A 14,455-nucleotide genomic window follows, 5' to 3' on the forward strand; every position below is an offset into this window, starting at 1 on the left:
GCACTCAAAGTGGTGAGGGAGCGCAAACTTCCTTTCATTCTTGTCAGACGAAAAAGGACTTTATAGTAGAATGATCCGTCTTTCAAAACCATTCTGCAATAGGCCCCTTGAACCTGCAAAAAATCAACATCATAGCAACTTATTTGGTCTCATATTCAGTGTTGAAATTCTTGAATCTTCTTAAAACATGTTTCCAGAGTTTTGTCATTTTCTTATGAGCTGAGCTGCCTTCTTCTTCTCTGTTCCAACATATTTATACTTATTCTGAAACAGGTGAGAGTGCCCTGGAAACAGTGTGATTATCTCATTACAGTGGCAGATTTTTTTTTTTTTCCACTTATTAAAAATAGAAAAGAAAAAAGAAAAAGAAAAAAAGCATCGTCTGAATTTGCGAGCTGATTGAGTCCAAATGACTTGTTGAGATGGAGATTTTTTGCTTCACTGTGCAGCCTATTTTTATACAATTATGCCTGATTCACCTTTTCACGCTTTGCCTTTTTTTTTGCTAAGGCTTAGCGCGCACAAAGACAGAATAAGCTATCGCAGGAGCTGTAAAACTCTGAAAATCAACCTGATCATTTCAGCGTCTTAACTAGTTAAGATGTACAAGGCGCTTTCGCAGCCACAAAGTAGGGCATAATGCTTCGGCACAACAAAGAAACCATGTGTTCTTGAAGTGCCGTGAAATAGATTCAAGTCTTGTTCCGCTGCTTTGGCGCGAGCAGCCCGGCCATATGGCTGCTTCACAGTAATAACATGTGGATCAATATTCTGCTCGATGACTACATTGTTGGACGGGAGCTGAGGTAGTTGCTGCCGGCTGCCTGCAGACACTCCGGTCCCCCCCCCGCTGAGCGCGTCACCTCCTCTGTACCAACACCTCAAACTGTAATTAGAACGAGCAGCTGCAGACCAAGTTCATGCACACACACGCATCCGAGCCGCCGCGCCTGCAAACACACACTCATCCACCTACGCTGTGCACGCAGAAACACACCACTGACGCACAAAGGCAAAAAAACAACTGCACACACATGCAGTCTCAGTGTGCATGTACCTGAAAATCCACACACACACACACACACATGTGCCCAGACAGTTGGTAGTGTATCTGTATTTGCTCCAACAGCAGACTGTGCTAATCAACAGCCTCAGGACTATGTGAAGATTCTGTTGGAAAGGATTTATCCGACAGCAAACACCTGGTCCAGGGGAGTAAACACACACACACACACACAGTAGCCTGAAACACAATGAAAGGAAACCTGTAGTCTGCTGAGCATCTTTTAGACTCTGACACTCTGTTGTATCTCCTCATCCTGTAGTTGCTTATCCTTTTTTTAAAAATCTTTTACAAGTCAGCACTTGTTATTTTTCCCATTTCTTTCTTGGCTGCATTATTGGCTGCAAATTGATGGTATATGCCCCATTCATAAAGATATAATCACATTTTACGAAACCCCCTTTTCAAATCCAATAATACAGTGTTTCATAAAGGCAAGCAAATAAAGCGATTCCAGCCCGAACTACAGTGTGTGATAAACTGCTGGGAACGGGACCGGCGGGTAAGAAACAGTTGCTGCCAGAGATTTCTGAAGCCTGGTGTATTTAAATAGCACAGTTAGCTCTCCATCATTTCCCTAAGCCAGTGGGCCAGCCGCGCAGTGTCTGCGGCGGAGGCTAACGCTGATGTATTAGCAGTCCCAGGCTGCTTTAATGGAGGTGCCATTTAATTACTGCAGAGGCCCACTTGAGCTTAGCAAGCAATAACTGACATGCACACACACACACACACACACACACACACACACACACACACACATAAACACGCAGGCTCAGACACACACGGACACACACATTCACTCTCATGCATGCATCCACACACACACACACACATGCAGCAGATAAACATGTGCTGTAGCGCCGCCTCCCTCCTGTCTTTGAGTTGAGCAGTCGTCTTCTTCCTCTTATCTTTGTAAGACAGTCATTGTGCACTGCTGTACCACAATAAAGCAGATCAAATGTTGCCTTTTTTTTTTTTTTTTTTTTTTTTTTGCTGAGATGCACATTCTTGATCACAGCAACAAATAGCAGCGCGTGAGTGTAGACGGGACGAGAGATGTGCACAGACTTACTGCCACTTTGTACTGTTCCTGTGGTGTTTCTGTAGCTCAGTGGCGTCGCTGCGACTGAAAATTCACTCCACTCCAAAATGTCTGTGGAAACACTGAAAAGATGATAAATTCAGGTCTATTTAGGTCTATAGCTGTTAATTTGCTTCATAATTTAATCTTTTAATTTTCCATCATTTTCAAGGAGAAATTCTGCTTTATTGGACAGTCACAGCAGAGAGAGACAGAAAGCCCAGGCTGGAACTGAAACTGGGCCGCTGTGGCAAAGGCTTAATCGTACGTTGGGCGCGTTCTACCAGATGAGCCACTGCAGTGCCTATTGTTTCCATTTTCTAATGTAAAAAAAAAAAAAAATAAAGAGTAAGTTACAAGAGCTTCATTGGATCAGACATACCTGTGGGCTGTCTAAACATTCTACCACAGCCACACAATATCTCAAATTGGCCAGCTAATGCCAAGTCAAGTCAAGTCACTTAAATATGTTGCACATTTAAAAACAACAGGAGCTGACCCAGAGTATACAAGTACAAGTATATAAGTACAGTCATGGCAGAAAGATTGACAACATAAATATTTAAAATGAACACATAAAAGGCAAGAATAAAATAGAAAACACATAAAACAAAAAAGGGATACAATCAAAATCAAATAGCACAGGGGAAACAAATGTGGCTGGAATGCTTCTGTCTTAATTAGTTTATTTAATAGTTTTTAAATGCTCAAAAATATGTTTGCATTTAATTAGGATTATTGCTTAACCTTCTGCCAGTGCATTTTCTGGTTGTGAGAAGGACTATCAATTTTAAAAAAATATATAACAATAAATGGGTGAATCTTCGTAATGGCTACATTTGATTTCACCGGGGAAATTCTGAGTCTTGTCCGGCACTAATGTACATTATACAGATGTACATGTGCGAGAGCAAGGACACAAACGCTGAAGGTCCACACGTCCATTAGCCATTCACTTTCTCTCCCTCTGTGCTCCTTGACTGCGGGTCTTGTTTTCATCGTGGCCATAACCATTCACCCATTCGTCACCGCTTCTTGCAATAACGGCAGTCTCCTCCCTGGTAACCCGGTTAGCGGGTTGAGGTCTTCGCTGGTTTCTGAGCGCAGGGAGTGCAGGGTCAGAGGCCACGGCGTGTATAAACAGGTGTCAAGTGCAATGATGGAAAGGACGAGGACATCTGAAACTCAGCTGGAAACTCAGAACGGGAGACAGTTGAGATGGAGTAGAATAACAAGGGTAATGGATGGCTGTGCCTGTCAACGTGATGCCATGGTTTCAAGTTGTGGAAGTTAAAACCCCTCGTCTGTAAGAGTTGACCTTTAGAATAGCGGCCTGAGAGAGAGAGAGCGAGAGAGAGAGAGACAGAGAGAGAGAGAGAGAGAGAGAGAGAGAGACGTGTGGCTGCCCATGTGAGTCTCCAGCCTCCTGGATGTGGTTAAACATAACTATTGTAATTACTGCTGTCTTGTCTCTCTCTCTCTCTCTCTCTCTCTCTCTCTAAATATATATATATATATATATATATATAAGGTAGCTGCCTTCTGTCTCTCAACTGTCATAATCTTAATTAATTCCTTCGCACTGCTCTATCTGTCTGGGAGCCTGTGTGTGCATGTGTGTGTGTGCATGTGAGCGTCTGTGTGTGTGTTTGCGCGTGTGTGTGTATGTGCGTGCAGTCCTTCTGATAACAGTATGAGGCTGATGAGGCAGTCAAGAGGTTGCTATCCCTTCCCTCTGCACTCCAATCTGGAACTTTCTTTTGGCCCGTCGAAACTTTTCCCGGCTCACCGCGGCGTGCCTCTCCTCGCCTCCGTCTGTGTGAAGTGGTTTATCAAGCGGCAGCCGTGGATCCAGCAGTGAAAACCGAATTCTCCTAATTAAGCTCCAGTTAGTCGTAACTGAATCAGGCGGTTAAATCAAGACTTAGCGGGAAATAGGTGAACGGGCAAATTAAGAAGCAGCGGGGGCTCGCAAACCAACCCGTGGAGTTCATCTGTAGACAAACAGCACACACACATAAACACATATGGCCAACTGTATATTCGTACAGCGTGTTGTGCGGTTTCCTTAGCATGCAGGATATTTGCCTCCCTCAGGGAAGTCGGGAAAGAGCTCCAATTAGGAGCAAAGTGCAGCCTGTGGCTTTCCAGTTTACACCCACTGGCTTTTACGTGCTGAGATCTCACTGTAACAGGGTGCTGACGCTGAAGCCTGACAAGCCATTTCCTCCTCAAACACACACGCTAAAACACATCAGGATCCTCAGGCTTCTTACATCTAGGACACAGTGCACAGCTTTTAGCCAGATTACAGACCCGATTTGACCATCGAGACCAATTTCCAAGATCACACTGAGAGGCGGCTGCGATGGCTGGTGGGCACAAATGATCTTGTAATGTTTGAAGTTCAAGGAACAAGCCATCTGCAGTGATGGTGACTCCCATGATTGGTGCAAGCTGCCCTGGGTGTATTTTTTTTTTTTTTTTTTTTTTTTTTTTTGATGTATGTGATTTGGGACTTTATGGCCTGTTGATGGCGCTGTGGACGACCAATCAGTTACATTTAGTGGACACTGGATATCATTGTAAACATGCATCATTCCCCAGACGTTCATCAAACCGGACCCAGCAGTGTCTGAGATATTGAGCATGAAGCTTAGGGTCTCATTGGCCTGGTGGTGGCGCTGTGGTGGGCCAATCAGGTTTATATTCAAAATGCTAGACCTTAGTGTCAAAATCCATCATTCCTTCAAATTTCATTCAAAACAGACCATCAGAGGCTGAGAAATCATGTGTCACAGACGGACAGACCCCAATCCATAGTCCCTTCCCTGACCTTTGACCGTAAGGAATGAAAACTACAAGGTTAATCTCCTGCCTCCTGATCGATATTCAGACCAATCAGTGCTATCACGACTGGCCATTTGCAAAATAATCATTGACATAGCGATGCACCAGTGTGTGCTTAGTGTTTGCCCCCTGTATCTGCCAAGCCTATTCACCCTTTTTATCCAAAGACAAGTGGGTAAGGCAGAAAATACATTAATAATAGACCCCTTCCACCCTTTCTACAGCGTTTACTCTGCTCCATGTCACACGGATTTAAAAAAAAAAAAAAAAAGACGCTGTAAGAATTGCAAGGTGCCCAGAGCCATAATATTGTTCAACAAACTCTAACTTCCCGAGTCCAGATAGGCATTTTTGTAATTCTTTTGTTTTTTAATGTGTTTTTATGTGCCTCTATTTTTATGTATGTATTTTGATACTGCAAAACATATTTCCAAGAATTATAAAGTTGTCTATTACTCTGTCCTCCAACATTGTAGAGCGTCCAATGATGTTGGACACTCCACAATGTTGAGTCTGATGTTGCAGAAGTATTGGAGTGTGACTTTTGTTGCAGTGTTGTTGATGAACCACTGAAGCAGATAGATGAAGGCTGCCTGTAGTCAGGTCCATATTGAAAGTTTGTGAGACGCAGCAACAGCAACTAAGGAGGCCAGGGAGTTAACACAAATGTGACAAATGGTCAGATATCTGAAGCCTGTTTGATTTTTATAAAACACTTAAGTCATGTATGGATGAGCTGGCAGCAGCCAATGACAATCGAGCACATTAACGTAACAATAATTCATTTACAAGATTTGAGGGGTTAACTGTGTAGCATGTAATTGCAGTTTTTACCCCGTGGTAAAAAAGTTTTCACAGTCTGCGAAAGCCTTAAAGCGTGAGATGATCCCAACAGTATATTGTGCAAACTGAACCATAACTCTTCAGTGTGCTGTTGTGTGCTGAGAAATCAGATGCAGGATGTCTACCACTTGTATGGTCAATAAAGATTTAGTGAATTTGAGTGTAGTCGAGGAGTCCTGGCTTTGTTTGTCTGACTGTCTGGTATGGAAGCATCACCACAGGAGGTGCTGTGTGTGTGTGTGTGTGTGTGTGTGTGTGTGTGTGTGTGCGTGTGTGTGTGTGTTTGCGTGAAAGAGAGCACCACCATCGCTTGCAGACTAAAGAGTTTATGAGAATTCTTCTCCCATCTCTTGTTGCAGTGAACAAAGCCTGATCCCACTCTGACATTGGAGATTATGGGCTGTTTTTTTGTTTGAGCAGGACATATCCTGCTGCTCAATCCTAAATTCTCAGCTTAGCTCCATAGAAAATCCTTTTCACTGCATTTGTCTACCTGTCTTTGTGGCGAGACAGGGCGGCTCAGAGCCCCGGCCTTGAGCCAGGCAATCCGCAAGAGGAACTTTGACCCGTTTCGACTCGGCAGGTGTCATGTCCGATATCCAGCCGAACTCTGAGGGTTACCGTTCGGGGCAAAGCTCTGACGACAGGTCACCAGCTGTGTACATATTTTTTGAGGCACTGCATCACTGATAAGCGAATAACGGCACCGTGCCAGTTGATTGCGTGTCACGCCTCTTGTGACATGTCTCGCGCTGGAGTACTCTCGAGTCTGTGGGCTATAATTGATCCCCTTGGCTTTTCTGCTCATTTTTTGGCATTTGGTGTGGCGGCAAAAGGAAACAGCAGAAATATCACGGCAATTGACGCCACAGGAGGGACGGGAAGCCTGAGCCGCTGTTGCAGGTTGCCATAGAAACCAACCAGGGCTATTTGTTCCAATTTGCTCTGTGGCGTCGAGATCAAAAAGCCTGGAACCTAAAGTGCTCTCCACATTGCTTCCATGTTTGATTTAACTCACCGAGGTCTATATTTAACTGATTTGATGCCCATATTCATAATTTACAGCTGAATATACTGCTCTCTGGTGAAAAGCAATGCATCCTCAGCTATATAGGGTTTTATGTGTGATGTTTGATTTTTTTTTTTTTTTTTTTGGTGTGTGGTTAGGTCCTCGGTCAGTTGATGTAATGAAATTTAGTGGGGGGGATCCTGCAGTTCCGCCTCCTCTTTCCCTCCAGCCTGAACCCCATGAAGTCTTCATTTAAATGCCGTTCCTGCCCCGCCCTCCGCGCTCCATTGAAAAGTTTGGCGGTTTGTTTACGAGAGTGTGAGCGGCTCTTTGTGGCACTCCACTCTGCTTATGGGAAGGAGGCGAGCAACTAGTGAAAGACTCACCCCTCCCCCTCCTCTCTCCCTCTCCTCTCTCTCTTTTTTTTTTTTTTTTTTTTTTACCAGAAACAGTTTGAAAAGGACAGACGGCCCTCTCAGCTCCATCCCTACGCCCAGAGGATGGTGGGCCAGTGATGCCTAGCTGGTGAGTACACTTTCATCTTTCTCCCCACCTGCTCCAACGCTTTTTCATGTCAGACTTTCATGTATTTCAGCATTTTATTCCTGTATCTAATTTTATTTTACTTTTTAAAAATCTGAGCTTTTCATTTGCGCCGCGATGAAGTTTCATAACTCTCAACTTTTCAGTGCACCCTCTCAGACAATTATTTTTTAATGTGTGTTCATCTGCGCCGTTATAAACAGGACTTGTTTTGCTCCTTTGTTTTGCAATCGTCCATCAAGTTTACTTCTTCTCCGATATGGGGCATTGCTTCTCCTTGTCTTATTTTTTTTCTTTCTGTCTCTGTTTCCTCTCTCTCTCTCTCTCTCTCTCTCTCTCTTCCTCTCTGCTTTACCTCAATTTCCCCCCATTTCTCTCCTTCTCTACCCAAAAAAATCTCAGTGGCCCCTGTAGTAAAAATGAGGCAGTCTTTTATGTGAGAGCCCTTTATTCTGACTGAGGAAAGTGATTTGAAAAGCAACATCAATATGGCAATGGAGGCAGAGCAGAGAGGGAGTGGTGTGTGTGTGTGTGTGTGTGTGTGTGTGTGTGGAGGGGGGGGGGTCATAGGGGTTGCTAATGCAGGAGTTTTGCCGCTCTCTCTCTCTCTCTCTCTCTCTCTCTCTCTCTCTCTCTCTCTCTCTCTCTCTCTCTCTCTCTCTCTCTCTCTCTCTCTCTCTCTCTCTCTCTCTCTCTCTCCAGATATGAATAACTGAATCAGTGAAGACAGCCTGATGCCTAATTAGTCATCTGAGGTGAAATTATTGCTCAGATGAGATGTGATACGAGTGCACAATTACCTTTTCCATCGCCTCCACCATAACAGAAAGGCGTCACAGAGAGTATTTCTGTCAGATCAATAAATCAGCGCATGGTGTTAGTTACATGTCATCACAGTTAGATAAGTATTGTTAGTTACAAGTGGAGCAATGGCATTGCGTTTATGTCATCTTGTTACTTGTTACTTGCTCACCCGGCAACAGCAGGTAAATCAAATCATGTACCTGTCGAGATTAATTTTTACTGGACAGAACAATTAGTATATAGATTCACAGAAAAATGTTACCCTACGCATTTTCCATGGCATGTCTTGCATAGATTCGGATGTTGTGTTAATTTGACGTAAACCATGACATGGCAGCAGAGAGTAAAGTGACAGACAGCATTTTGAAGCGTCTTCAAAGAGTTTGAGAACAGGCAAAGACTAAAAACTGAGATTCAAAAAGTTACAGGCCAGCGTGAAGGGTGGCCCTCACTGATTTATCTGCCAAAGACAGTTTTTACTAGCATTTGGCGCTCAGCAGGTGTTAATTTCAGACCCTGGAAGGAAGCGAATATTAATCAGTTACCAGAGTTAATTGTAACAACATGGGGACAGTTTTATTGCAAATATTAAAAAAAAAAAGTTGTCCGCAGGACTGATTAGTTGATCATCGGGGGAAATAAATACAGAGCTTGTGCATTCTTGCCTGAAAGCATGCTCAGAGTGGGAGCATGCTTTTAACTCATCTAACAAACTCCTACCGCCAAGACCCAAACCCTCAGGAAAGGCACAGGCCAATTTATCATGAAAGGCACCGGCCAATCTGTTCCAATCCTGCCCTGTTCTGTGTCTGTATTTAATATCCCCGCAGGCCAGCCCTGGCATTTGCTTACATTCTGTTGTTCAATTCCCCTTGCTCAGCGCTCGCCTCTTTCTCACTTACACTGCTCGATTCAATTTGTGGCCTAAATGTCTCTTCCTAATATGTGTTATTGGAACAGAGCTGTGACGCGCCCTTCTCTGGCTGCTTTGAAGAGTCTCCTCTGTGTTTGTCTTGGGTCTCTGCTCTCCTCTGGGAGGAGATCAGGGGCTGCAGTAGTGGTTGGCATGCTGTCCCATCCAGCATCGCTGTTGTTTGCTGATATTTAGTTCAGGATGACAATAAGCCGGAAGAAAACAAGCCCCTTTCACTCTGAATGAGAGAGCAAAGGGGTGGGTAAGGGAGAGAGAGAGATCTAGAAAAAAAAGTGGGGGGTGGGGGACAAGGGACTCATCCCTGGTTGGGGATTCGCTTTAAAGTTTTCTGTTTGTGGCCCCTAGGGCCGAATTAAGGGAGCGTCATTATCCCTGGCAAATTACCACGCTGCCTTTGTGGTCCGGCCATGGTACATTAGGGTGCCTTAAAACGTGGCTGAGCCGTGCCCATTCAGTGGACAAAGAGAGGGGCCGCTGGCAGATCCTTGGCCAGGCTCACAGAGGAGGCATTCACACCACACTGGGGGGATGGTGACGGTGGTGATGGTGATTTAGAGGGTCTCCTAAGATGAGTAAAACTCATTACAGCCAAGGCCAGTGTGACATACTTTCACAACACACGCCAGCTGAAGACGTCATCGCTTTGCTTCACCCAGCTGAGTTCCAACAACAGCCTCGGACCTCCTGCATCTGATTGGGAGGGCCGATGGAGGTGGTGTCCCTGCGTGCTTGCCACTGGAGGCTGCAGCCCTGTGCGCCCTGCTCTCTGTACACTCATCCATTAGCCATAGCAGGATGTGGAAGCACATCCTTAGTGTTGGATCGCATTCAAACAACAATCCTACACTGTTAAGTCCATGCTGGGTAAAGAGCAGGTGCACAGTTCAGGGAAGGGAAGAAAGAACTGGGGATGCAGTGTTTGACCTGGTCACTGCTCCAATAGTTGAAGGGTCACTGGAGATGACTCGGCAAGTCCAGGACTCTTTTATTCTCCTACCATTGAGAGGTCGAGTTCTCAGTAGTTGTAGGAGCTGATTGGAGAAAGGGAAATTGGGAGCTTTCATTCACCGAACAGGATTTCAACCATTGCAGAGAGCTTGCAACATCTAGATGTCTCTGTCAATTATAAATACCTGCTGCAAGCTTTGGCAGAAGTTGTCTTCTTTTTAAACACCAGTGGGTCGGTCATGCTCAGTATATAGAAATTGGTGTTGATACTCTGGGTGCAAAACGCTAGAATCACGTTTTCACCACACACCCATAATTCAGAATGGACCTCGAGCCATGATGTTAAGCTCTTCAAAGGAAAATAAATAAGAAGGTTTGCTGCAAGGCACAGTAAAACTCCTAGTGTGTGAAATATTTGTTCTCTGGCAGGGGTTGCCTTTATTTATCTTCTCATCAACTGAAAGCTTTACTTCAGCAATTGATGGCTCCGTCGTTTATTATTTTTTTTTTTCTTTCCTGGATCTGGGGGAGATTTCATTACTTTCTAACATTGTTTCCTCCTTTTATGAACTCAATTCCTCCGCCGAAGTAGATGAAGACAGGGAGGAGGCTTTTGTCCAGAGGCCACGGTGGAAACCCTGAGCCCGTAAATCCTGTGCTGATCTTTGGATCATTAAGCTGTGAGCCCCGGGTCCTTTGGTTCTTTATCACCAGGCCTGGATCCCAGGCCATAACGGAGGCTAACTGGCTAATGATAGCTGTCTCCTGCAACCTGCACTGTGGAGCTGGCTGCTGGTGCCTCACTGAATGCAAGGCGGCTATGAAAACATATAAATCTGGCCTCAATACTCTCTCTCTTTCGCTCTCTTTTCCTCCTTTCTCTCGCTCCCTCTCTCTTTCACAATCTCTGTATCTATTAAGGGTTTTCTGTCCACAATCATACTGGCTGATTGCCATGGTTTGGACTTTGTGTCTTGTGTGATGCATCTTACTGACAGTGAAGGTATTTGCCAAAAGCAGAGCCGGAGAGCCTGAGCTGACTGAGCCGTGTGGAATTCAAATTGTTTATGCATATGTAAACTGTTGTTGATTTGTAAGTTTTAAGCCACATGGCCCTGAAAAGTTGGTGCTGCTCTCCTAATTGCTCTGTAATAGACTGTAGAGAGGTCTGCGCGTGTGTGTTTGTGTTTGCGAGTATGACAAACAGCATTTTGCCTCCTCTTATCTCTGATGTTAAGCAGATTGCCTTTCCTCCAAACTGTGTAGGTCTGCTAAGCTGAGGGGGAGATGATTGGCCTCTGTGAAATGGAGACTGAGAAGCTGTGTTTTGGATAATCATTGCCTTCTCTTCTTTCTATCAGGGAACATTGATTACCTTTTTTCAGCCTGAAACTATCCAGGCATGTGAATGTAATACATCTCAGGCTCAGAGGCAAAGATTGAAAATAACGATGATCATAGTCTCCCCACTTGCAGAGCTGATTTCAAGTCAATAACTAGTTTTGAAGAGAGTGTGTCAAGGCAGCTGCTTGTGGTCCATAATGAAATTTTCACACTAAACTCAACTCAAGTCACTGACCTTTGAACTTTCCAGTGAATCCAGTAAAAGATGCTCGTCCCCTGTTCACGTCAGGGCTAAATACAGACGTCGCTCTTCATTTTATTACTCTATCCAGGAAACTTCGCATTAAGTCCAGGCCTTAGGCTGCAGCCACAGCGAGTCTGTCTGCTTTTGAATTCCTTAATGTAGGAAGCGAAATGTGAATGTACCAAAATGACAACAGGAAAAAATAAATAGGCATCGGGTAACCCTACAGTGGTCCCTCGCTATAACGCGGTTCACCTTTCGAGGCCTCGCAGTTTCGCAGATTTTTTTAGTGCAATTTTGCATGTTTTTTTTTTGTTTGTTTTTTTTACAGCGCATTGTGTTCTGCATCCTTATGGCTAAGGGACTGTAGACCATTGTCAATCAATCTCCTCCGTGCCGGGAGGTTTTGATCTTTGGTTTCATTCTATAATACTGGACTTATTTTTCTACGAAGGTTTGAAACTATGAGAGTGTTTAAACAAGAGAGAAAAGTGAGAAAATGTTAATGCCTGTCTGAGAAAAGTGTATAAAGTGTGTAGTGAGGGGTTTTACAGCCTTAAAACATCTATAATAATTGTAAAAAATAAAGCTGACTACTTCGCGGATTTCGCCTATTGCGGGTTATTTTTAGAACGTAACTCCCGCGATAAACGAGGGACCTCTGTATATCAAAATCGCTCAAATCTGAAGGAGAAAAATGCACCATCATCATCATCAAACAGACACTCATTGAAAAGCAACGAAGAACAAACACTGACAGACGGACATGACAGAGCAGTGTGGCTGCAGCCTTAACAAGAGCGACAACCGGTTGGCAGTCCAATAGGCAGTCCTGCTCGAAAAAAACCACCCAAAGTTGACTCCAGTTACCATACAGATGAGTTTGGCCGTGAGTGTTTGGGCGGAAATGGGACTTGACAACTGGTATTTGAAGCACAGCGATACAGCCACACAACACCCAATGAATGCTTCAGCGGAAATAATCAAGTAAAGGAGAAGAAGAATGCGTCAAAAGTAAAAAGAAAAAAAAAATCCCTTTTTTTTTGTTTTGTAGAATTCACAGAAGAATACATCCTCACCGGCTTCAGACAGGCGTAGTCAAAACCTGCATGCCCGCCTCCATGTTTTGTTTACAGTGGAAATCATGTTTGCACCCACAAGATATTTAAAATACAAGATTTATGCTCAGAGAGTGCATACTTGATGACAGCACTGTACACAAATACAGGAGCAACTTCTGCAACTTCTTCATGCATGCATGTATTCTCAATTCACAGAACATGCCTTATTCCAGTTAATCAGTTAATAGTCCATAACTTAAATCATAAATTATTGCGCCCCGAGAAGCCGATCACACAGCAGGGCTGCTCTCCGCTCTCCCATAAGATCTGGTCTGGTCTGGTCCTGCTCTGGAGAAATTTGTCAGGAAACCAGTTCCAAGCAGAAGTCATTTTATCAGTTCCTGGCTGTAATCCTGTGTTTGCTGCTTAATCATTCAGTAAGGATTAGTGGCACTGTGTGTTTTCTAATTATAGACCTGGACTCGGCGCTGCGGGGTCAAATCTAACCCACCAGGCCCATGGCCAACGGCTTGCTCACAGCTACATTCCCACTTACCTTTTTTTTTTGTTGTTGTTTCACACTGGCTTTCACGTGACATTTTTTCATCATCTTGCTCCATCTTTTGTGTTCTTGATTTTTGTTTATTGGTCCATGCACTCCTCTCTCTCTCTCTCTCTTCTCTTGGTCTCTCGCTTTCTGCACCCTTCTGTCTCTTTTCCCTCTTGTTGAACAGACACAGAGCTCACAACAAAGACTTTTATTTGGCTTAAATGAAACCCAATGAGGTGGCTGTCAAAATAAATCACTTCATATATCAAGAAGGAAGCAAGGCACTGAGTGAAAGAAAAGGACACCAATTCTTTCTTTTTTTTCATTCTCCCAAACATAATCAATCAGTCTTTTCACGCTCAGAGAACAACAGGTTTGATTAACCCCTCTGGGAAACCAATTATCAATTTCCATCACAAAGGTTTTTATAGGACACTTTCATTTGAAGGGACTATGCAAAAATTTTAGATGAAAGGAATATGTTGACGCACATGAACCCTGATGGTGGCTGGCATTTCTAACACGTGCATCTGGTTTAACAACAGACCAGATGAATATCCTGCGTTTTGGGTGTCCGTAATGTGTTTTTGATCATTGTGGTTGCTTTTGTAATGCCTGTGTCCGGTCTCTGAAGTGGGAGGCTTGAAACAGAAGTGAGTGTGAGCTGACAGATGCATTATGAGATCAGAACGGCTTTCTGCTGTTGTTTCCTCTCCCTTTTTCCCTCTCTGTGGTGGCCCACTGATGTTGAAATGTTTTATTCTGGCTCCTTCAACTTCACAGAGGCAGTGGGTCTCACCCATGAAACGGTTCAATCCATTTTTAATCAAATGCCATATTAAGTTCAGAGTTCAGATCAGATTGCCGTGCCTGTTTCCCCCAACAGTTTTTGATGAAACTGTGATGAAGCACGTAATGGCTGGCGCGGTTGCAGCGATGTGTTCTGTGTGTTAAGTATCCTCAAAATAGCCCAGTCACATCGCAGATTGTGACATGTCATGAGGCAGATGCAGCAAGTTTGAACATTCGCATGCCCTATATAGAAAGAAACTCATAAAGGTAAGTCTGAGTATTAGCAAATCAAAGAGCATTTGCATGAAGGTTTTTTGGCAGTCTGGGGATCATCTTGCTCTCCCCTTGTCATTCCCCAAGAGGTAGAGTCACCTCAAAATGTCAAAATG

General features: G+C 44.1%; 1 protein-coding gene across 1 annotated transcript in view; it reads left to right on the forward strand.

Annotated features, from left to right (window-relative positions):
* The window catches only part of sema5ba (sema domain, seven thrombospondin repeats (type 1 and type 1-like), transmembrane domain (TM) and short cytoplasmic domain, (semaphorin) 5Ba), a 161,296-nt gene that overhangs the window by 24,132 nt on the left and 122,709 nt on the right, over positions 1-14,455 (forward strand). Inside the window, 1 exon segment of the mRNA XM_030080367.1 lies at positions 7,293-7,371. Coding sequence (XP_029936227.1) covers positions 7,361-7,371 — 11 coding nt within the window. The 5' untranslated portion in view covers positions 7,293-7,360.

This window comes from Myripristis murdjan, chromosome 21, assembly GCF_902150065.1.
Source record: "Myripristis murdjan chromosome 21, fMyrMur1.1, whole genome shotgun sequence".
Lineage (NCBI taxonomy): Eukaryota > Metazoa > Chordata > Actinopteri > Holocentriformes > Holocentridae > Myripristis > Myripristis murdjan.